General features: G+C 42.7%; 1 protein-coding gene across 1 annotated transcript in view; it reads right to left on the bottom strand.

Moving 5' to 3' along the window:
* LOC115133248 (TBC1 domain family member 22B-like) overlaps positions 1-23,609 on the bottom strand; it is a 190,671-nt gene that overhangs the window by 158,733 nt on the left and 8,329 nt on the right. Inside the window, exon 6 of the mRNA XM_029666289.2 lies at positions 191-261. Coding sequence (XP_029522149.2) covers positions 191-261 — 71 coding nt within the window. The remainder of the gene's footprint in view (positions 1-190; positions 262-23,609) is intronic.

Here is a 23,609-nt window from a genome sequence, read left to right as displayed (position 1 = left end):
CAGTTCGGTTCGCATCGGGGGCTCTTCTCTTTTGAGGGGTCTGAGTTCTTTATGAGTGTTCAAACTACACACAGAAAATTGACAGAGTTCACAAAAATTGTCTGAAAGGGATCAAGGGTGAAAACACCCTTAAAGACGACTGAGAACATTCTTTTAAAAGAGGACTGTGTGTGAAAACACCCGTACTTACCGATAGGAGCTTCCACGTGATTGGACGAACCTGGCGAGGAATTCCAGACCAGCTCAACTTTCGTAATTCCTCTGAAAGGGGAACAGACAGAGAATTACATTATGACACTTTCAAAGAATATACAAGACCACTGAGATTCTTTGCCTGAAGAAAGCAAAAGAAAAGAGAATAATTAAATAAACACAAATGTCAACAATTCCATATTCCATTACTAAGCCTACAGCATCAGCCTAATGCATTTATCATGTTTGCTTCGGGGGGAAACATATTTCCTGGAAAGACAGTGACATGCATATTTACTCTACAGCCTATTTCCCCCAAATATTCAGAATTCCCAACACCTACAGAGATCATGATGCCAGAAAATGAACCCAAAACATATTGTCGATCTAGAGGAAAACATATTTCCTTGAAAGACAACAGCATGCAGATTTCTGAATTGCTGTATATTTTTCCCACATTCCCTGAAATCCAACACATACAGGCATCGGGGTGCCAGGAAATGAATTCCAAACCCAAAGCTTCTCCTCACTGTCTCTGACTTCCATAACATTAGAATTTGATGGGTTTAAAGAGGTTTCCCACCACATTGTCAGGAGGCCGGGGTCTGGGGCCCACGAGCGTTAATGTGAATAAATCTCACAGAGAGGTGCAAATTGGACTTTTAAATTGGGAAAGATGAGCTCCCCCTGGGTCTATAAAACCACACAAAAAAATGTTTATGCTGGATTCTTCACATAGGTTGCAAATTGGGACACAGCCAATGTAGTGCACTTTTGACCAGGGCCCATTAGTGCACTGGTCTAAAGCAGCGTACTACTGTATATAGGAAATGGGGTGTCATTTGGGATGGATGCAGCCATGGTTTAACGCTGGATACTTTCACAATATGTCCACTGCATACTTCAAACTCAGAGAGTGGACAGTGCTAAATTGGGCATAAAAACACCACTATTTGAAGAGGAAAGGTCTTTATTTCCATTTCCTGTTGACAACATGGACACCTATGCTGGCTACTCTACCCATTGACTACTGTAGATATGATGAGTATTATCATAACAAAAAGACTGACTGAGGAAACTGGCTGAGTACATAGCAGAGGAACATTTACATATTCAGAACAGGACAATCAGAAATGAGCTAGATAGCGTTCCTATCACAAAATAAAAGTATGACATTGATTGGGGACTTGCTAGCTGAATAGTTTTGCTTTGTACATAACTTTATAGTTCTATGGTTTGTGCACTACTCTACAGAAACCTAAAGAAATATGACCATGAACAATTTCTCTTCACTTGATGAGAGTCCTTGAACATACATGCATATAGCAGTGAATGCAAATGAGGTACAGAATTACAATTGTTTGCATTAGTCTGTGCACTAAACTATAGGAACCTTTAGATAGAGATATGACATTGAACCATCTCTCAACTCAGAGAGCCCTTGTGTATATATATAGAGAGAGAGAGATATGGAGATCCTATTGAATTGCAGTGAATTCTCAGTATTGCTATAGTTTGCAACTAGATTCAGCTGTGAGAAGATTTTTGTTGGAGTGGATGGAACATAATTAAAATAATTTACGCTCTGCAAATTGAACACAACTAAACCTAAAAATAGATTTTATTTTAAAATAATAATTTCATAGCTTGCTTATATTGACACAAGATAACTATTTTTGTATTCGTGGAAATACTTGAGAATACTTGATTTCCTAAACTAAACTAATTTTGGGCTGAATTACTGGCGGGACGGTAAAGCTAAATAAAATCTAAATACGGTTGCTCGCGGGCCAACTGTTGCCGACCCCTGCCCTATACAGTACCCTACTTTTTAGTAGGGCCATGGTAAAAAGTAGTGCACTATAAAATGGAATACTAGAATGCCATTTGGGACGCACACAAGACCTTCACCGGTGTCATTCAGCCATAATTCACAAATGGCCATGCATCGAGCCTCGCTTCAGCCTAACTAAAGTTTAGGACTGTATCATTAACATTCCGCTTGCCTATTCCAATCCAAATTCAACAAGAATCTCTTCAGTGTAATTGCATATTGTGCATTGTTTCACTCGTGTTAGGAGAGCGGGGGAAACTGATTTGAGTGTAAATGAGATGACACCGGCAGGCAAAACATCGCTTCCTCTTCCCCTCCCCCACACCACCTCCCCATCCATCCCTCCCACTCTACCTCACTCCATGTAAAAACAGAAGCATCTCCGACTTAGGCCTAACCTCGACTCTTGTTCAGAACGCTGGCATGAAATTGGTACAACACAGCAGACATATTGATTAGTTCCAAATTACTTTGCCCGGCAGTTCTAAAACAAACGCAATAGAGTATTGTGTTACTGACAGATATTGCAATGGGAAATGTTGGCATGTTCTAAACAGGAAAGGCCTTGATTAGTCCATTGGCTAAATCAAGCATCCACTTATACAATTACTAATACGTTGTATAGCCTATCACTAATGCTGTGTATACCATCGCCACTTAAGCATGTTCGTTTTTCATTTATTTATCCTTTTATTTATTATTTTAATTTCCATTGAGATTCAAAACCATTTTCAGGGCCTCCTGAGTGGCGCAGAGATCTAAGGCACTGCATCGCAGTGCTAGCTGTGCCACTAGAGATTCTGGGTTCGAGTCCAGGCTCTGTCGCAGCTGACCGGGAGACCCATGAGATGGTGCACAATTGGCCCAGCGCCGTCTAGATAAGGGGAGGGTTTGGCCGGCAGGGATGTCCTTGTCCCATCGCGCACTAGCGACTCCTGTGGTGGGCATTGTGCAGTGCATGCTGACACACCAGGCGTACGGTTTTTCCTCCGACACATTGGTGTGGCTGGCTTCCGGGTTAAGTGGGCATTGTGTCAAGGAGCAGTGCAGCTTGGTTGGGTTGTGTTTCAGAAGACGCACAGCTCTCGACCTTCGCCTCTCCCGAGTCCATAAAGGAGTTGCAGCGATGAGACAAGACTGTAACTACCAACTGGATACCACTAAATTGGAGAGAAAACTGGGTAAAAAAAAATAAAAAAATAAAAAGATAACATTTTTCAGAAGGGGGCAAGAAATCAAGCATTTATTAGATATACACCATATAAAATCAACAACACAGTGACAGTAGGCATAGGATAAAGGCTTGCCTATAGGACATAGCTATTGATCCATATTTCCTCTCTGTATCTCCAGGGTCTCGACTGACATACATAGATTCTATAGTGAATCACAGCCCACAGAACACTATGGTCGCGTCCCAATGATCTCGCCTTCCTCCTGAAGTGTGCAATCGTAACTGACATTAACCTCACGGTGGGGAGAGAGAGTCGTACACAGCCTTATACACTTTCTCTCCTCGGCGTCGATGATCTCCAAAGACAACCGTTCTCATGGCCTTACGTGCAAGGCTTCAGTGTTTGGGAGGGCTGGAGGCCAGACATTTACCTGGCACCAGCTGGCCAGCAGTGTGAGAGCATCTGCCTGCTGCAGCCATACATCACAGGAGGAATATCACCGAACATGACGGAACACACCCTCTGTGCTCGCTGCATTTTAAAACGCTACTCGAAACTGACAAAGGTGGCCGCAGCTGGAAAAATCCAAACTGGGAAAATCTCAAATTACATTCTGTTCACGCATAGGGATTAGGTCGAAAGTACTGCACTACATGGGTCCCCTCTGATTGAAAGAAGTGCACTAACAGTTGAAAATGAGTGCACTATAAAAGGTTATAGAATGTAATTTAAGATGCGGTCTGCATGTCCCTTTAACATCCTCTCCCTAGCTGACTCAGTCAGATAACTGATGAGGAAATTCCATCCGGAGCTCCTGCTACATGGGGAAGGAAACAACACGACCGTGCTCAGTTTCCTAGAGCCAGGTCTTAAAATTGCAAATGCTGTTTCATTACTAGCCGGAGCGGTCTTGTTTCTCAGAAAACACGGCTTTTTCAAGAATGTATCACATGTTCATTATAATAAAATAGCAAAGCCTGAAGCACTAGATGAACAAGGTCCCTGGGGACGTGGAACAAGGTCCCTGGGGACGTGGAACAAGGTCCCTGGGGACGTGAAACAAGGTCTCTGGGGACGTGAAACAAGGTCTCTGGGGACGTGAAACAAGGTCTCTGGGGACGTGAAACAAGGTCTCTGGGGACGTGAAACAAGGTCTCTGGGGACGTGAAACAAGGTCTCTGGGGACGTGAACCCAGAGCTAAATCAAATCAGAAGTCTCAGAGCCCTGTGTGAGATTATGAGGGGAAAGCACAGTGTGAAGCACGTCAGTCAGCATTGTGATTGTGTCTGAGCTATGAGGCTAATCTAAGAGAAACAGAGGAAAGGCGTATCCTGGACAGGGTGATACAGGCCAAGTCAAATGAAAATGCCAGCACTGACTACAAATGACAAATAGAATATACTGTAGGCCTATTTCTTCTAAAGAGGGGGGGGTGACTCAGTCAGGCTTCGAACCCTGGAATCACAAACACAGATAGTTAAGACATGGAAAATGTGTAGATTTGCATGAAATAACCTTTAAAAACAGCAATACTCTGCCCCATGCAAAATGTGTAAAATTGGTTGGAAATTAGCTTTAAAACTGCAAAACACAACAACAACAAAAAGGGGGGTGTAGAATTGCAGAATAAAATGAGTTTTAAAACAACCACCACTGGCCATGCCCCCCCCCCACTAACATTTCCACCGCTGCTGAAAAATCCCAGGGGAAACACTATGTTATGTCATAGACTCTCTCTCTCCCTGAGACCACTTCCTATTCTATCCCAGTCCTTAGACTAGAGTTAATGGTTTATTCATGAGCTCACACCGGACAGGCCTTGGCTACAGTACAGTTTCACTTGTGGCCACGCCGGTACTTTGTAACATCGTGTACCCCCCGTTTAAGCATTGTAACAACTGTATCCCTATGGGTGAAGTTGAATTAATGGATGCTAAATACCTTAAAAATATGGCCATGTTTATAATGTACTGTACAATCCCAACACAGATTGTGTCGTTTCATTCTCCAGCTGGAGAGTCAAGTGCTTGGATTTGGGTCCAAATCATGTGTGTGTGTGTGTGTGTGTGTGTGTGTGTGTGTGTGTGTGTGTGTGAAAAAGAGGAATATAATAAAATACATAGAAAAGGCAAGACAGGCCATTTATCAGGAAAGATGAGAGCTGTCAGTCTGTGTGCTGACTGAGTGAGGTAGTCAGTTGGGAAGCCGGAGCCATGGTCGATTCAAACACTACTCAGACGGAGAGGGGGCAATGGGGCGGACAGACAGCCAAGAGGTCCTCACACACAGCTCACATTCACAGACTCACACACAACCAAAAAGCTTAGAAAAACACCCATCAATAAGCAAACACCTCACTCAACTTCTTCTGACTGACTCCCCTGTTGCCACAAATCAACTACAGCCCCCTATTTTCAACAAATACCAAAACATAGCCCTCTCTTGAATAAAAGCATGTCAACAACACAAAACAAACACTTACTTAATAAAGTGATACGCTATAATATCAGACAGTGACAGCAGATCCCGTAGGCCTATTTCTATCACGGCCGACAACAACCCAATAAAGAAAAATCCCCAGCAACATCCCGATACACTCCGATGTAGGCCTGTGTAGGCCTGTAAAACTAAAGGTGGAGGCTACAATCTCAGTGGCAGGCAGATCCCCTTTTCTTCAAACGCAGGGGGCCAAGACAACATCCCCAGCAGATAAACTAGGGCCTATCTCCACATCATCACTATCATGGCTAACAGGGATGTCATCCGGCCTGACGCATTTATGCGGCGCTGTAAAAGTTTTAGCTGATGCTCTAAACCTTAAGCACTATGTCTGTCTGTGTGAGAGGCAGAGTACAGTGCTGTTAACTCAGGTAAAGGACGAAGAGACAAGCAGCTGGTGACGACAGGCTCGTGAACTAATAGGAGTCTTGTAAAAAGATACTCCTCCGTATTACCACCTGGATTCTGGACGATGGAATGTGCTCTACATCCCAAATGGTACCCTACGCTCTATAAAGTGCACTACTTTTGACCCAAGCATATATAGCACACTAGGCCTATATAGGGTATAGGGTTCCATTTGGGACGTAGCCATGGTGAGATATAGTGCAGATGACTGGGGAGTGAATGGTACAGTAAGGACCCTGTCAACTCCCCCCTAGCCCGGCCTCTCAAAGTCACTGCAGAGAGAGGTGGTTGGCTTCTTAAACTGATTGCATTATAAATTCCCCTACTTCTTATAAACGATCCTACTTTTCTCATGATGTTAACAACGTACAATATTCTAATTTCAGATGACACTTTCCAAAAACTTTTTTGAACTTCTCCCTAGTCTCTAAAGTGTGTGTGATGCCAGCTTTTTAATGAGGTTGAGTAAAATAAAAAGTTTTAGTGCCAGTTTTGAGGCAGGCCACCAGATCTCTATATTGGTTGTGATTTGGCTCATGGGGAGTTCACAGTCAGTCTTTGTTCTACTATGGGAAGACCAAGTTCTGCATGGCTGCCATTGAACCACACTGTAATCTAGTGAATCATACTTTTTCCACATTTTGTCACGTTACAGCTTTATTCTAAAAAAATCTTTTTTTTAAATGACCCTCATCAATCTACACACAATACCCCATAATGACAAAGCAAAAACAGGATTTTAGACATTTTTGCTTATTTATTCAAAATAAAACACTTAAAAATCGCATTTACGTAAGTACTCAGACCCTTTACTCAGTACTTTGTAGAAGCACTTTTGACAGCGATTACAGCCTCGAGTCTTCTTAGGTATGATGCTACAAGCTTGGCACACCAGTTATTTTCAGGTCTCTCCAGAGATATTCTATTGGGTTCAAGTCCGGGCTCTGGCTGGGCCACTCAAGGACATTCAGAGACTTGTCCCGGAGCCACTCCTGCGTTGTCTTGTCTGTGTGCTTAGGGTTGTTGTCTTGTTGGAAGGTGAACCTTCTCCTCAGTCTGAGGTTCTGAGCGCTCTAGAGCAGGTTTGCATCAAGGATCTCTCTGTACTTTTCTTTGTTCATCTCTTCCTCTAACCTGACTAGACTCCCAGTCCCTGCAGCTGAAAAACATCCCCACAGCATGATGCTGCTGCCACCACCATGCTTCACCGTAGGGATGGTGCAACGTTTCCCCCTAGAACTTACTCTTGGCATTTAAGCCAAAGAGTTCAATGTTGGTTTCATCAGACCAGAGACATTTTGTTTCTCATGGTCTGAGAGTCCTTTAGGTTCCTTTTGGCAAACTCCAAGCGGGCTGTCATGTGCTTTTTACTAAGGAGTGGCTTCCGTCTGGCCACTCTACCATAAAGTCCTGATTGGTGGAGTGCTGCAGAGATGGTTGTCCTTCTGGAAGTTTCTCCCATCTCCACAGCGAAACTCTGGAGCTCTGTCAGAGTGAACATCGGGTTCTTGGTCACCTCCCTGACCAACGGCCTTCTCCCTTGATTGCTCAGTTTGGCCGGGTGGCCAGCTCTAGGAAGAGTCTTGATGGTTAAAAATGTATTCCATTTAAGAATGATGGAGGCCACTGTGTTCTTGGGGACCTTCAATGCTGCAGAAATGTTTTGGTACCCTTCCCCAGATCTGTGCAGACAAAACCCTGTCTCTGAGCTCTACGGACAATTCCTTCGACCTCATGGCTTGGTTTTTGCTTTGACATGCACTGTCAACATTGGAACCTTATATAGACAGGTGTGTGCCTTTCCAAATCATGTCCAATTAATTGAATTTACCACTGGTGGACTCCAATCAAGTTGTAGAAACATCTCAAGGATGATCAATGGAAACAGGATGAACTGGAGCTCAATTTCGAGGCTCATTGCCGAGGGTCTGAATACTTATGCAAATAAGGTATTTTTGTTTTTTATTTGTATTACATTTCTTAACATTATTAAAAACCTATTTTCCCTTTGTCATTGTGGGGTGTGTAGAATGATGAGGGAGGGAAAGTATTTAATACATTTTAGAATAAGACTGTAACGTAACAAAATGTGCGAAAAGTCATGAAGACTGGTTTTCATGCAAACTTTTTCATTGAGAGGTACTGCAACAAACATCTCAGTTAGATGTAAAATTGTGCGACTATTATCTGCTCGGCTAAAATGTAAAAAGAGTAATCTTAGATGAATTCAGACTATTTTGAGGAAGTGTATGTATACAGCGTCTCAAAATGGACAAACAGTACTATTGCCGTTTTTTTCTCGTTTCTCAAGCGAAGGTCTTTTAAGGTAATATGCGAGCACACCCGTTCGATTCGCCAATAGGCAGCAGCTTTTAGACACACTTTCCTAAGAAGCTCGTCAGCCACTGAGTACTGCATAAGTTCAACTGGGGAAAAATTCCATCGTTAGTGGCCAGAGGCCTTTCAAGTCTGGATTCCTCCAATGGGGATAAAAAGCTGTTGATAAAGTCGAAAGGACACAAACACACTAAAAGCAACTCAAGTTGGTGCTCTACAGCAGTTAGGAACTTAGGTCTACTTCAGAGTAGCCTTAACAAAAACAACTTGTATTGGTTACCATACACCTGACTTTGTGTGCTAAGTAATAACGCACAAAGGAATTAGCAATCAGAAGAGGGAGACAACTGGCACTTGAGGGCCTGCCTGGTGAGACCAGCTACAGTTGAGCAGCTTTCGGCCTAGGGCATCGCCATGAGAGACATAATCATCACCGTACTTGTCATTTAGCCTCTGGTCTTAAATGAACACTGAGGTGTGTGAAATGCTGTACCACACCAGACAGAAACTTGAGCTACTATAGTGGTTCAACTTTGCAAAATTGAGATGCTGTTAATGTTTTTGCGGGATGAGTGTCTTGCGCTCCTACTCTACGGTCCACTCTCCAGGGTATTCATCATTGGATGATCGTCTTAATAGACAACTTACCTAAACTCTAAGACTTTTTCATAGAAAACCATATTTTGGAGGATCATACTTTCATCTAATTTTCATACACACTGGAGAAATACATCAGAAACACAGTCCCAGTACAGATTTTCAACAAAATGTCAGAATTGAGTTGAATTAGATGCCCACTTTGAGTTCTGATGTCAACTGAGGGCACACAGTCAATGTATTGTAATGTTTTAAAAATTTGTATTAAACCGCCTTAATTTAGCTGGAACCCAGGAAGAGTAGCTGCTGCCTTGACAGCAGCTAATGGGGATCCATAATAAATACAAATGTTTCAGTCAGAAGGCAGGGAGGGGCAGAACTAGCCTAACTTTCCTCTTTCAAAGAGGATATATTTTATCCCAAAAAAAGGAGGTTAGATTAAGATAATGATTCATGTCTGTGTCTGGAATGGCAGCCTATTTGTCATAGGCCTATATTGCACAACTTTTGACCAGGTGCCATTTCAGACACATCCCATGCACAGTATTTTTATCAGTTATCAATCAGTGCTTAGCTAGACCCCTGCCTGAGGCCAGGGAGGTTCAGTTGGGTAAACTCCAAAGCAGGATCAATGAGTTAGCCAGCTGTCTTTGATAAGAAAGCTCAACTTAGATATGCGTTTTAAGTTGTTGAATCAATCAGTCCAGGGGTTCCCAACCTTTTTTCCCCCAGGGCCCCCTTTTTCACCTTTGAAAAATGTCACACCCTCCCAGCGTTCTTATTATTATTGTTTATTGAGAATACTCTATTAAAAATACTTTCAGCTTGATTGTTTAATTTGAGGGACGTAGGAAACTTTTGTTTTGAAGCTAATTTAATGCAATTCTACATAGTCTAAACAGACTCATGATTTATTTTAGGTAGGCTATCATAATACATTACAATTATAAATGGATAAGAAAAATAAAGTGCAGACTAGATTTAACCAAATTGTATTCCGCTACCAAATATGTTTAATGATCATTTATATTAACCCTCAATTTAATTATACATGATGTTTAACAGAAATTGACTAGATGAATTGATAGCGACAGAGTCACACATTGTATAACAATACTGCCCATGCAAAGTCAATTTGTTTTTACTCATCCACTTTATAGAGTCGTATCTCCGATTCTGAATGTCAGAGACAAATCAAAAAGATATCCCCATGTGCAGAGTCACATTTTCCTCGGGCAAATCAAGGAAGGCCCCGTACCTACCCACGTTGGTGCCCCCTAGGTTGGGAACCCCTGAATTAGACCGTGCCCACCCATTTCAAGCTTATATTTCCAAAACAAAATCTAAATATTTAGGTAGCTGGCTAACCCCATGGACTTTGCTTTGTAGTATAGCCCTCTGGTTCAGAAGAAACCTAGCCTGGTGACTTCTGTGACCTCATTGGGTCCCAAAATTAGGCTATTTTCAATGCTAACTTTGCATACAACCTATTACGTAAAGCACAGGGTACATAAACATTTTGACATATGGAATTTCATGACTTCTCCATTATTTTTAACCAAATTTCCAAGACCAACAATTGGAGGCGTCTCTGCGCAAGTATACATTTATTTTTTTTGTCTTTTTTTAGCAGATGCTCTTATCCAGAGTGAATTACAGTAGTGAGTGCATACATGCTCATACTTTTTTCCGTTCACACAACCCTGGGGTATCGACACTGGGAGGCTAATCTCTAATCACATGTAGCCTACTGTCGTTCTGCAAGGCACTTAACCCCCCCCACACACACACAGTAAAATACATGTTAGGCAACTGTATAAAACACGTGTTCAACCCTCGGTCTGGAAATCTACTGGGTGTTCAGGCTTTTGATCCAGCCCTGCTCAAACGTCAAAGTCAGTTTATCAAGGTCAGGTTGAGCAACTGCTTTCTAAAATGGTTGACCACCCTTGATGTAAAACATTGTAACATTTTATAAAATAATTCAATATGTGAGGCGGCCAACGGCACCAACTCTGTTGGGGGAAAAACCCAAAATTCAACAAAAATTGATTGTTTTTGACACTTTAAACCATTTACTTTATTGTAATGTAAAAATGTTGTTTGATAACTTAAGGGAAATAGTAGATTTTGAAGGTTTTTCTATATTAGCCAGCATGCCCAATTTGAAAACGCTAGCTCCAACTTCCCTAACCTGAAAAGTGTTGCAGCTGACTTGTCCCATTCAAGATAACGTGCAACAGATCAATGAAATCAGACTGGTTAAGACACAGAATAATTAGCTGGCTAGTTAGTAATGTAGTAGTATAAGGTTGTCACTTACATTCAACAATGTAGTTATGAATAGAAGTGGGTCAGATTTTCATTTTGCCTACAAGTAGCACTTTGTGCTAGGGACAATAAAAGGCTACTCTAAAATGTCCAGTTTTGTCACAACACAAAGAATTTGAGAGTAAGTCCAGCCTCACAGACCACGTGTAACCACGCCAGCCCAGGAGCTCCACATCCGGCTTCTTCACCTGCGGGATCGTCTGAGACCAGCCTCCCGGACAGCTGATGAAACTGAGGAGTATTTCAGTCTGTAATAAAGCCCTTTTGTGGCGAAAAACTCATTCTGATTGGCTGGGCCTGGCTCCCGACCAGGTGGGCCTATGCACTCCCAGGCCCACCCATGGCTGTGCCCCTGCCTAGTCATGTGAAATCCATAGATTAGGGCCACATTTATTTATTTAAATTGACTGACTTCCTTATATGAACAGTAAAAGTAAAATCTTTGAAATTGTTGTTTATATTTTTGTTCAGTATATATCAAAAATCAAACGACTATGTTAGGCTACAAATCTTTTTATACTGTATTTTCTAGATTAGTCATATTTATCGTAGAAGTGTTTATTTTGCAGGCTGACTAGCAAATATTAAGTTGCAATGTCCCATACATTGAATTCCCAAATCAACTGGAAGTATTGCAGCCACATAATCCCCAAAAAATGTCACATCGAATCTCTTTAGAAAGAGGGAGACAGAAACAGGTGACATAGCGAGAATGAGAGAGAAAGTGACAGCAAAAGGGAGAGAGAAGGGGAGACAGAGTTCAAATGAAAGAGATGAGAGGCTGTGAATGAGATCCATTCATATTCTCGCTCTCAGTGATGATAAATGGGTTTTGCCTGCTCTTGCCATGGTCTATCTGGCCTTAGTGCTGTAAAGCCTGCTCTGTTCCGCTGTCAGCCTGCCTACCTCTGCAAGGTTCACTGCTCTGTCTGGAGAAACCCAGAAATCCTGACATAGACAGACTGCACTAGTGCTAAACATCAAAACACACCCACCCACAAACACAGATGGCTGATGATTGCTTGAATTAGAATGTTGAATCTGGAAAAACTAAAGTACCTGATTGTCACAAAGATTTTGAAAAGAAAATTAGGAGCATGGGAACTGGGAATGACAAGAAAAATAATGATTCCTTTTTTAGACCTAAGGGTTTCAGCCTCGTTCTCTCCCATGACTCATCTACTAATCATTAAACAGGTGAGAGTGGAGCAGTCAGTCAGTTGTTCACACACAACTCTGGAGACAAATCACAACATGATGGAGGGCTAGACCCACAAACGAGGCTGCAATCCATCAGGCTGAAGAAAGAAGCGCACGCACACACCTTCCCTCACACACACACAGACACACACACACTTCCCCCAACATCAAGGACAAGAGTCATAGCAGTCGTTCTACACTAGAGGGCAGAGTCTCCCCCGATAGATAGCTGTGTGGTTGAGAAAGGGATGAGGAGATGAGGTTTGAGCGAGAAAGAGCGACAGTGTGTGAGAGATGGAGGTTTAAGCGAGCTCCGTTGGTAGTGAAAGGACTGATCAATGGCTATGTAGTGCTACAGATGCTGTGATGTCAGAGGGGAGACCAGGACAAAAACCAGGTCAGCCACCTCAACCACTGGACAACACAACCATGTGTCTCTGTCAACACCTCTCTCGCTGTCTGTTCACTCGCTCCCTATAGGCTCTCTCTTTCTCTCAGTCAATCAATCCATCTTCCTCTCTCTCTGTCTCTTAATTATGGCCTCTGAATTAAATTCATCACTGGCACCATGTGTCTGGCTAGTATAAGACTATTTTGAAGATAAATACACAATGCAGAGAATGAGAGGACGAGAGTACTATAAACTAAATATATCACTAATGGTCAATAGGGAATTGTCAATGTAAATAGGAGTTGGTTTTCAGTTCTAAACAGCTGTTTAGAATCTGTGAAATGTCACTCCTGAACTCACAGCTATGTTCTGTACATTGAGTCTGGAGCAGGATACTGGTTATCTGGCCATTGGCCCAGTGGTACTGCAAGGACTTCTGATTGGTCAACCCCAAGCTAGGCTGGGGGGCTATAAATGGCATTCTGTTCCTTTGTTCAGTGGAGAAAAGCTGAGGAGAGGGGAGACTGAACATCTACCTCCCAGCAGAACATCTTGACTTGTCCTTTTCAAATAAACCTATTTTTCTCCCCCTGATTTGCTTTGAAGTTTGTGTTACTGAAGAATAACATAAATTGCTAACACTTCTTGCCGACAGGTCAGGGCTTTGTGATGACCACTCCAATACCTTGACTTTGTTGTCCTTAAGCCATTTTGCCACAACTTTGGAAGTATGCTTGGGGTCATTGTCCATTTGGAAGACCGAGTTGCGACCAAGCTTTAGCTTCCTGACTGATGTATTGAGATGTTGCTTCAATGTATCCACATAATTGTACATCCTCAAGATGCCATCTTTTTTTGTGAAGGGCACCAGTCCCTCCTGCAGCAAAGCACCCCCACAACATGATTCTGTCACCCCCATGCTTCATGGTTGGGATGGTTTTTTCAGCTTCCAAGCATCCCCCTCTTTCCTCCAAGCATAACAATGGTCATTATGGCCAAACAGTTCCATTTTTGTTTCATCAGAGCAGAGGACATTTCTCCAAAAAGTATGATCTTTGTCCCCACATGCATTTGCAAACCGTAGTCTGGCTTTTTAAATGGCGGTTTTGGAGCAGTGGCTTCTTCCTTGCTGAGTGGCCTTTCAGGTTATGTTGATATAGGACTCGTTTTCTGTGGATATAGATACTTTTGTACCCGTTTCCTCCAGCATCTTCACAAGGTCCTTTGCTGTTGTTCTGGGATTGATTTTTACTTTTCGCACCAAAGTACATTCATCTCTAGGACCCAGAATGCGTCTCCTTCCTGATCGGTATGACAGCTGCGTGGTCCCATGGTGTTTATACTTGTGTACTATTGTTTGTACAGATGTACGTGGTACCTTCAGGCATTTGGAAATTGCTCCCAAGGATGAACCAGACGTGTGGAGGTCTACAATTTTTTTTTCTGAGGTCTTTGCTGATTTGTTTTCATTTTCCCATTATGTCAAGCAAAGAGCTACGGAGTTTGAAGGTAGGCCTTGAAATACATCCATAGGTACACCTCCAATTGACACAAATGATGTCAATTAGCCTATCAGAAGCTTCTAAAGCCATGTCATCATTTTCTGGAATTTCCCAAGCTGTTTAAAGGCACAGTCAACTTAGTGTATGTAAACTTCTGACCCACTGGAATTGTGATACTGTGAATTATAAGTGAAATAATCGGTCTGGAAACAATTGTTGGAAAAATGACTTGTGTCATGCACGAAGTAGAAAACAAGTTAATGATTCCAACCTAAGTGTGTATGTAAACTTCAGACTTCAACTGTATATATAAACATAGAGATATATATATATAATACAACTTTTGACGTTAATGTAATGTTATTGTTAAGTGAGAAAACCACTCTGGAAAAGGGTGGAACAGCTCTTTCGGATGTGAGCATGAAAGAGATTATAAAATTGACTGTCTAGTGATATAAAAAGCTATTTCAAAGTCCAACGTGAACCCCACCTGTGGGCTCTCTGTCCCCTCTATCTATTCTCACACTGAATTGGGCATGGTAGATCAGGTTTCAAGCAACTGGTCGGCACTGCCTGTCCTTGAGTCAACAGATTCTGACAGCAGTGACGAACGATGTCTTAGGCCAACCAGAACACAGGCTGTAAAAGGGAGTAAAGACAAACCTCTAGAGACGGTGATCACACACAAATCAGCATCTCCAAAACAGTTGGATGAATGGTCAAAAACTTTAAAGTATTCACGAGTCGTGGTTATCAGAGTTGTGCAGGTTCCGAGTGAAACCAACAACATTATTTGTTCAGCAAAAGAGAAACCTGGAGTATGTCCTTATTGTGGGATTTCTGGTCACTGGCAACGAGAATGTTGGAAAAGAAAACGGGATTTTATGAGAAGTGGCCAGGAGAAGAAGAGTCCGTTTAAGGGAAAATGGAAACAGGACAAAAGCCCCAATGACACAACACTTATGGAGACATTTAAGAAGCTCTCTCCGGCTCAGCAGCAGAGTTTGCTGGATGCTGTGGAGGTAAACTAATAAACTCCCTCTTACGTCCCATCTCAGCTGGTGTATATATGAAATCGGATGGAATAAACGTGAACATGATGGTTAACTTTGCATTAGATTTGTTTTAGTAGATATGGGTGCTGAAGTCACTGTATTTCCCATATCTTAAGCAAAACACATGTCCTCAGCACACGGGCAAGAAGATGAGAGCAACAGGAGTAGGGGGAAGAGGAAGACAGATATGAAACAGACCAAACCATTATCAATTTCTATTGGTCCAATGAAGAATTATGCAGGAATCTATAGTTCAGAATCATGCTATTTGGACTACGAAGTACATTGAGTGTGGAACTTTGGATATGGAACCAGTGTGCTTGACAGGTGTTGCACCACCTTGCACAAAACAATATCCCACTAGCAAGGAAGCTATGGATGCTACTAAAGTAGTGAGTAAAAAGATCTATGGGACATGGGTATAGTTGAAAAGACACCATGTAATCCAGCTACTCTGATGTATTCTACAGATACCACATTACTTGAACACGACAATGCTTAACTATTGCATTCAACTCTCTAATGGGGAATAACTCCCGAGGGGGACATGACGTAGTGCCGGGACAGTTTGTGATGGTACAAAAATATGTGACAGACACATTAGGGCCAACACGGGAAGGTCCTTATCAAGGTTTGCTCATAACGAGGTCAGCAGTAAAAGTTCAGGGAAAAATCGCGATGGGACACATATCATTCATTGCAATGTTGTCGATATCGATGACAAAGCAGGGCCTGGAGAATAAAGAACTGATTGGTCCCCCGATTGCTAATCAATCATGCGAGAGTACCTAGTTCTGCAGTTCCTTCCATCAATCGAGATTACCAATGACACTAATCTGCGACCACCTTACCTAGTTATTACACATGCCCCTGTTGGGTGGTTATGTTAAATAGGTCACTCTCTAGGAATTTGTATCAACTGCACCAGGATGCATGCGTTTGTCAAAATAGGACAGTAAGTGTGATCAGACAACAGATCTACCTATCTGCCTGTGATGGTACTAAGGTCGCGGAATGTCTAACGTCTGCTGAATTGACTCAGTAATAACACTATGACTACTTTTATGCCAATACCTTCAGTAATATCATCAATAATGGCATGATAGCTCCTAATGGGACTTACTTTATCTGCGGATCCTATATCTATTCCTGGTTACCAAAGTTGAGGCAAGGGTCGTGTTATTTGGGATATGTCGTACCCCAGTCATAAACGTGGGATTACAGAAACGGAGAGATTCTCTGCGATTGATTTTCCCACTGATGATATTTCTAAAATAGCACGGGAAGTTATTAATAAGGCTAGCTCTTTAGAAATCCTAGCTAATAGTACAGCTGAGAGTCTAGAGTTAATTACAGCCGAGATGGTTGCCATCTCGGTCTGTGGCAATGCAAAATCGTTTGGCCCTTGATTATCTTCTGAATACTGTGTTTATATTCCTGATAATTCTGAGGAAATAACTGGCCTAATCCAAAAGATCAGGACTGAGGGCGCTAAATATCATGATTACATTCCAGATGATCTAGGCTTAGTCATGTGGTTGTCTTCCACATTCAGTACATGGGGGGCTATAAATGGCATCCTGTTCCTTTGTTCGGTGGAGAAAAGCTGAGGAGAGGGGAGACTGAACATCTACCTCGCATAACATCTTGATTTGTCCTTCTCAAATAAACCTATTCTTCTCCCCCTGATTTGCTTTGGAGTTTGTGTTATTGAAGAATAACGTAAATTGCTAACACTAGTCAGTTTGGATATGTAATAAAGCAGCGACAACTCCATTTAAAAAGCAGATCCCGACTGCAGGCCTGGTATAATCAATGTTGACAGGCTTAGAATCACTGACTGTACACTGCTGCCTGACCCGGCCTCCATCCATCCCTCTTTCTCTCATCCTCCTCCCAGGACACTAGAATAATAGAGAGACAGATGAAGACATGCATCGGTATATGGATGGCTTTAAATCCTCGTATGACCTCGCCATCCTGGATTGCTGCCGTTTTGCAAGCTTAGACCCAACTTTGCTATTTTGTGATTATTTTGTCATTTATTTTTACTCGATTTTCATTAAATGTATCCGCTATTATTTCTTACAACCGACAAGAACTCTTGAACATCAGATCGGCAGTTTACTTACCCCAATTCCGGCTTCTAATTCGACTCATCTGCCCTAGGCTCTCTCTGTAATTTTCGGGTTACCCGAAAGGCAAAACGCCAGCGTTACAGAGACAAGAGAGGGGGATCCTGGTGAGATTAACGCGAAGGGAAAACCGGCCACCTCTTCCCTCCATTCTACTGGCTAATGTACAGTCACTTGATAATAAGATAGATGACCTCCGATCTAAGATTTGCTACAAACGAGACTCTCGGCCCTTACAAAAATGTACCATGGTCCTACTATGATACTTTCACTTATACCATGATATAGTCAATCATGGAAATGTACCATGGTTTTAGCTTTGAAGTATGATGGTACTGCAATGATCCTAAATAATACCATAGTATTGCCTCATTGAAATAGCATGGTTTGAAACTGCATTACAAATTCAACCAAAAATTATCATACGGTACCATCTTTATTAATTGTGATTTACAGTTGTACAATATAATTATGCTTTAAATAAATAAAACCCCACAAGGTCAAAAGAGGTTGGTTGGCATTATATTGATGAATTTATTTACCTGTATGGGCAAATTTCTAATAAAGTCAGAGGCAGCTACCATTGTTGGTCCTAGTTTGTCTGTAACGTCAAAGAAAAAGGTAAACTGTTGCTGTGAAAAAGGGGAAATACTTTCAATATTAATAGTACTGTTTTTTTTTGCTCATATTTGGGTTCCCTGTGTTGCCAACCTGAAATATGGGAGAATGTGAGATATCTGGTAGCCTTATCTTTGGAATTTTGGAATAATTTACAGTAGTTATAGTCAAGGGGTGCTGTGCTTGTTTTGGCCCACAGAGAGAGCCGCTCGCTCTAGTGGTTTCTTCACACGCTCTCACGCTACAGTGGCTCCTGCGCTAGACTGCCTAGTTAGTGAGTCAGTGAGAGAACCACCAGAAAAACAAAATATTTGAAATGTTACCATTACGGTGAGAGAGTTATAAAGCATAGGGTATGAAACACCAAGTTAAGCGGATTGTAATAATATAGCCAATTGTCATTTTCCGATGATGTTTTGATAGTTTAATTAATTAATAAAAGTCCGTTAGCATAGAAGATAATGCCAGGTAAAGTTAGCTTCAGTCAAGCTAGCCTATCATAGTCATGGTGACAGGACCAACAAACATTCACATAGTATACACAAAGGAAACATTGTAACTTGGTGTTTTTAGGGATATGTTTAAGCAACAAGGCCCGAGGGGGTGTGGTATATGGCCAATATAACACGGCTAAGGGCTGTTCTTAAGCACGACGCAACGCGGAGTGCATATATACAGCCCGCAGCCGTGGTATATTGGCCATATACCACAAAGCGCTGAGGTGCCTAATTGCTATTATAAACTGGTTACCAACGTTACTGGAGCAGTAAAAATAAATGTTTTGTCAGCCAATCAGCATTCATGGTTTTAACAACCCAGTGAATAATAAGAATTACATAATTCAAATGTATCTATGAGATAAGAATGTATACACTGCATGACCAAAACTGCTCGTCAAACATCTCATTCAAAAATCACGGGCATTTATATGAGAGTTGGTCCCCCCTTTTCTGCTATAACAACCTCCACTATTCTGGGAAGGCTTTCCACGAGATGTTAGAACATTGCTGTGGGGACTTGCTTCCATTCAGCCACAAGAGCATTAGTGAGGACGGGCACTGATGTTGGGCGATTAGGCCTGACTCACAGTCGTCATTCCAATTCATCCCAAAGGAGTTCGATAGGGTTGAGGTCAGGGCTCTGTGCAAGCCAGTCAAGTTATTCCACAACAAACGCGACAAACCATTTCTGTATGGACCTCGCTTTGTGCACAGGGTCATTGTCATGCTGAAACAGGAAAGGGCCTTAGCCAAACTGCCACAAAGTTGGAAGCACAGATTTGTCTAGAATGTCATTGTATGCTGTAGTGTTAAGATTTCCCATCACTGGAACTAAGGGGCATAGCCCACACCATGAAAAAGAGCTCCAGACCATTATTCCTACTCCACCAAAAGTTACAGTTGGCACTATGCATTGGGGCATGTAGTGTTCTCCTGGCATCCACCAACCCCAGATTCATCCGTCAGACTACTACTAGATTCATCACACCGGAAAACACATTTCCACTAATCAAGAGTGCAATTATGGTGAGCTTTACACCTCTCCAGCCAACGCTTGGCATTGTGCATGGTGATCTTCGGCTTGTGTGCTGCTGCTAGGCCATGGAAACCCATTTCATGAAGCTACCAACGAACAGTTATTGTGCTGACGTTGTTTCCAGAGGCAGTTTGGAATTCAGTAGTGAGTGTTGCAACTGAGGACATACGATTTTCAGCACTCGGCGGTCTTGTTCTCTGAGCTTGTGTGGCCTACCACTTCGCGGCTGAGCCGTTGTTGCTCCTAGACATTTCCACTTCACAATAACAGCACTTACTGTTGACCGCGGCATCTCCAGCTGGGCAGAAATTTTGCAAACTGACTTGTTGGAAAGGTGGCATTCTATGACGGTGCCACGTTGAAATTCACGGAGCTCTAAGTAAGGCCATTCTACTGCCAATGTTTGGCTATGGAGATTGCATGGCTGTGTGCTCGATTTTATACACCTGTCAGCAACAGGTGTGGCTGAAATAGCCGAATCCACTAATTTGAAGGGGTGTCCACATACTTTTGTATATATAGTGTATGTTGGCTATTTAGAATCGAGTAGCCAAGTCAGTTGAATGAGAGAGAGCCAACTGAAAACTGTATTGATGAGAGAAGTACCAAAAACTAACGTTTTTAATTCTTCAAGGTTTCAGAATGCATTCTTCTCACCATACTCTATCCAGGTCCCAAGTTTTAAGAGGGTACACAACAAGACCAAGTGTGTTGTGGTTCACTATGAGCTAAAGGGGTTTAAGAGGGAACTAGGCCTACGCTTTGCATTTGAAGTAGTCAATGTTGCATCACGTGAGTACATTTTTCATTTGTCATTTAGCAGACGCTCTTATCCAGAGCGACTTTAGGTAATGAGAGCATACATTTTCACACTTTTTCGTACTGGTCCCCTGTAGGAAATGAACCCACAACCCTGGTGTTGCATGTGCCATGCTCTACCAACTGAGCTACACGGGACTAGCCAAGTACCATATTTTACTATGTTTTTGGTCACTTTCCCCCCAAAAACGGTGGGACACACAACATCATAATACATTGTAAACAACTACCATGCTTTCATGTATGCTAGTACAAAACCATAGTATTTTTTTCATTGTACTACCATGGTTAATATTTGTACCAAGGTAGCAAGTCCAATTAAAAAAATGTCATGCTTTTTGGTCACTACCACGGAAAATACCACTGCCATTTTTTTTTCCATTGTACATTTTTGTAAGGGGGAACTGCAATATTCTTTGTTTTTCATAAACATGTCTCTCGGACAAGATACCCCCACGGCTATCCAACTCGATGGATTCTCCATTCACATGGAGGACAGGACAGTGGAGTCGGGGAAATCGATGGGGGGGGGTTGCCTCTTCATCAAATCCAACTGATGTGTTAATTCCAGCTCGGTGGAAGTGTTGACCCACTGCTCACCTATCTTGGAATACCTGATGGTCAAATGCCGACCTTTCTACCTCCCGAGGGAGTTTTCAGCTGTTATCGTGAATGCTGTATACATTCCACCTCAGGACAATAAAAAGAACAAGCTAGCGCTTAACAAACTGTACAAGGCTATAAACAAGCAGGAAAACCTACACCCAGAGGCTGCCTTTCTGGTTGCTGGCGATTTTAATTTGCCGTCACGAAGACACGTGATGCCCAACTTCCATCAACACATCTCCAAAGTCCTAGACGACTGCTTTTCTACCCACAAGAAAGCAACAAGACCCTCCCTTGTCTGCCATTCGGCAAATCAGATTGTGACTTACTTCCTGTTTACAAGCAGAAGCTCAAACAGGAAGTACCCGTGATTCACTCTGTTGAGAAATGGTCACCAGAATCAGAGGTTATGCTACAGGACTGCTTTGCTAGTGCTGATTGACGAGATAACCACCTCCGTCACCGGCTTCATTAGAAAATGCATCGGCGACGTTGTACCCACGGTGAGGGTTTGCTGCTTCCCCAATCAAAAGCCCTGGATTAACACAGAGGTTGTCGTTAAACTAAACAGGGCTACCGCACACAGAGCTATTGTAGACAACCCTGATGCTACGGTCAAAGAATGGAATAAGTACAAGAAGGCCCGCTATGACCTACGCAGAGTCAAACAAGAAAAAGAACCATATAGGAATAAGGTGGAATCCTATTACACAGACTCTGCCGCCCGCCGCATGTGGTTACAGTCCATTACGGATTACAAAGGAAGACCCAACCATGGTCTGCCCAACGATGCCGCTCTACCAGACAAACTCAATGCATTTTGTGCACGCTTTGACAACAACATTGAGCCTGGTGTCACTGACCCAGAGGATTTGGTGATCTCGCTCACCGAGGCCAACGTGAGAAGGGTCTTTAAATCAGGTCAACACCCTCAAATCCACAGCCCCCAATGGTATTCCAGGGCGCGTGCTCAGAGCATGCACAGAAAGGTTGGCAGGCAAATTCATAGTAATTTTCAAAATCTCTTTGTCCCGTCTGTAATCCCCATGTTTAAGATGACCACAATCAATCCTGTTCCTAAGAACGTTAAGGCTTCATGCCACAATGACTACTACCCTGTAGCACTCACTTCTGTAATCGTTAATGTGCTATGAGAGGCTGGTTATGGCACACATTAACTCCCTCACCCCAGACTCCCTAGACCCACTCCAGTTTGCATACCGCCCCAACAGATCCATAGTTGATGCAATCTCAATTGCACTCCACATTGTCCTCACTAACCTAGATAAGCGGAATACCTATGTGAGAATGATGTTCATTGACTACAGCTCAACGTTCAACACCATTGTCCCCTCCAATCTCGTCACCAAGCTTATGAATTTGGGTCTGAACACCCAAGGTCACTGGATCCTGGACTTCCTGATGGGACAACCCCAGGTGGTGAGGGTAGGCAACATCACCTCCGCCACGCTGACCCTTAATGCAGGTGCCCCACAGGGGTGTGTGCTTAGTCCCCTCCTGTACTCCCTGTTCACCCACAACTGTGTGGCCACGCATGAAACCATTATCAAGTTCGCTGACAGCACAACGGTAGTTGGCCTGATCACCAGCGATGATGAGTCAGCCTACAGGGAGGAGGTCAGTGACCTGGTGCCGGAGCAACAACCGCTCCCTCAACATCAGCAGGACCAGGGAGCTGATCGTGGACAGAAAACAGAGTGTGTGTGTGGGGGGGGGGGGTGAGCACGCCCCCATCCACATCAATGGGGCATCTGTGGTGCAGGTAGACAACTTCAAGTTCCTCTGCTTCCAAATCACTAGACTTAAAATGGTCCAAGCACACACACGCACAGTCGTGAAGAAGGCGCGACAGTGCTGCTTCCCCCTCTGGAAGTTAAAAAAAAGTCTGGCATTGGCCCTCAAATGATTCCACAGCTGTACCATTGAGAGCATATTGACTGGCTGCATCACTGCTTAGTATGGCAATAGCAACGCCCTCAATTGCATGGAACTCTACACACCCGCTCACATACAAGCTGCTGTTACTCTGTTTATCTTATCTTCCATCCTGTTGCCTAATCCCTTTACATATCTACCTCCATCACTCCAGTATCCCTGCCCATGTAAATATGGTATTAGAACTGACTTAAATATTTCCAGTATATTGTATGCTTACTTACTTTGTGTATTTCATATTCTTATTTCTCCTGGTATTGATTATTGCATTGTTGGGTTTTGAGTTTGCAAGAAAGGCATTTCACTGTACTTGTACATGTGACATTAAAACTTTAAAAAACTTGCCACTGTTTGTGTATCAACTGATATAGTGGTCCCTTCTTTAGTCATGAGCTGTCCAGGTTAAATGTGTCTATT

The sequence above is a fragment of the Oncorhynchus nerka genome, linkage group LG8, assembly GCF_034236695.1.
Source record: "Oncorhynchus nerka isolate Pitt River linkage group LG8, Oner_Uvic_2.0, whole genome shotgun sequence".
Lineage (NCBI taxonomy): Eukaryota > Metazoa > Chordata > Actinopteri > Salmoniformes > Salmonidae > Oncorhynchus > Oncorhynchus nerka.
This window is presented reverse-complemented; position numbering and strand designations above follow the sequence as displayed.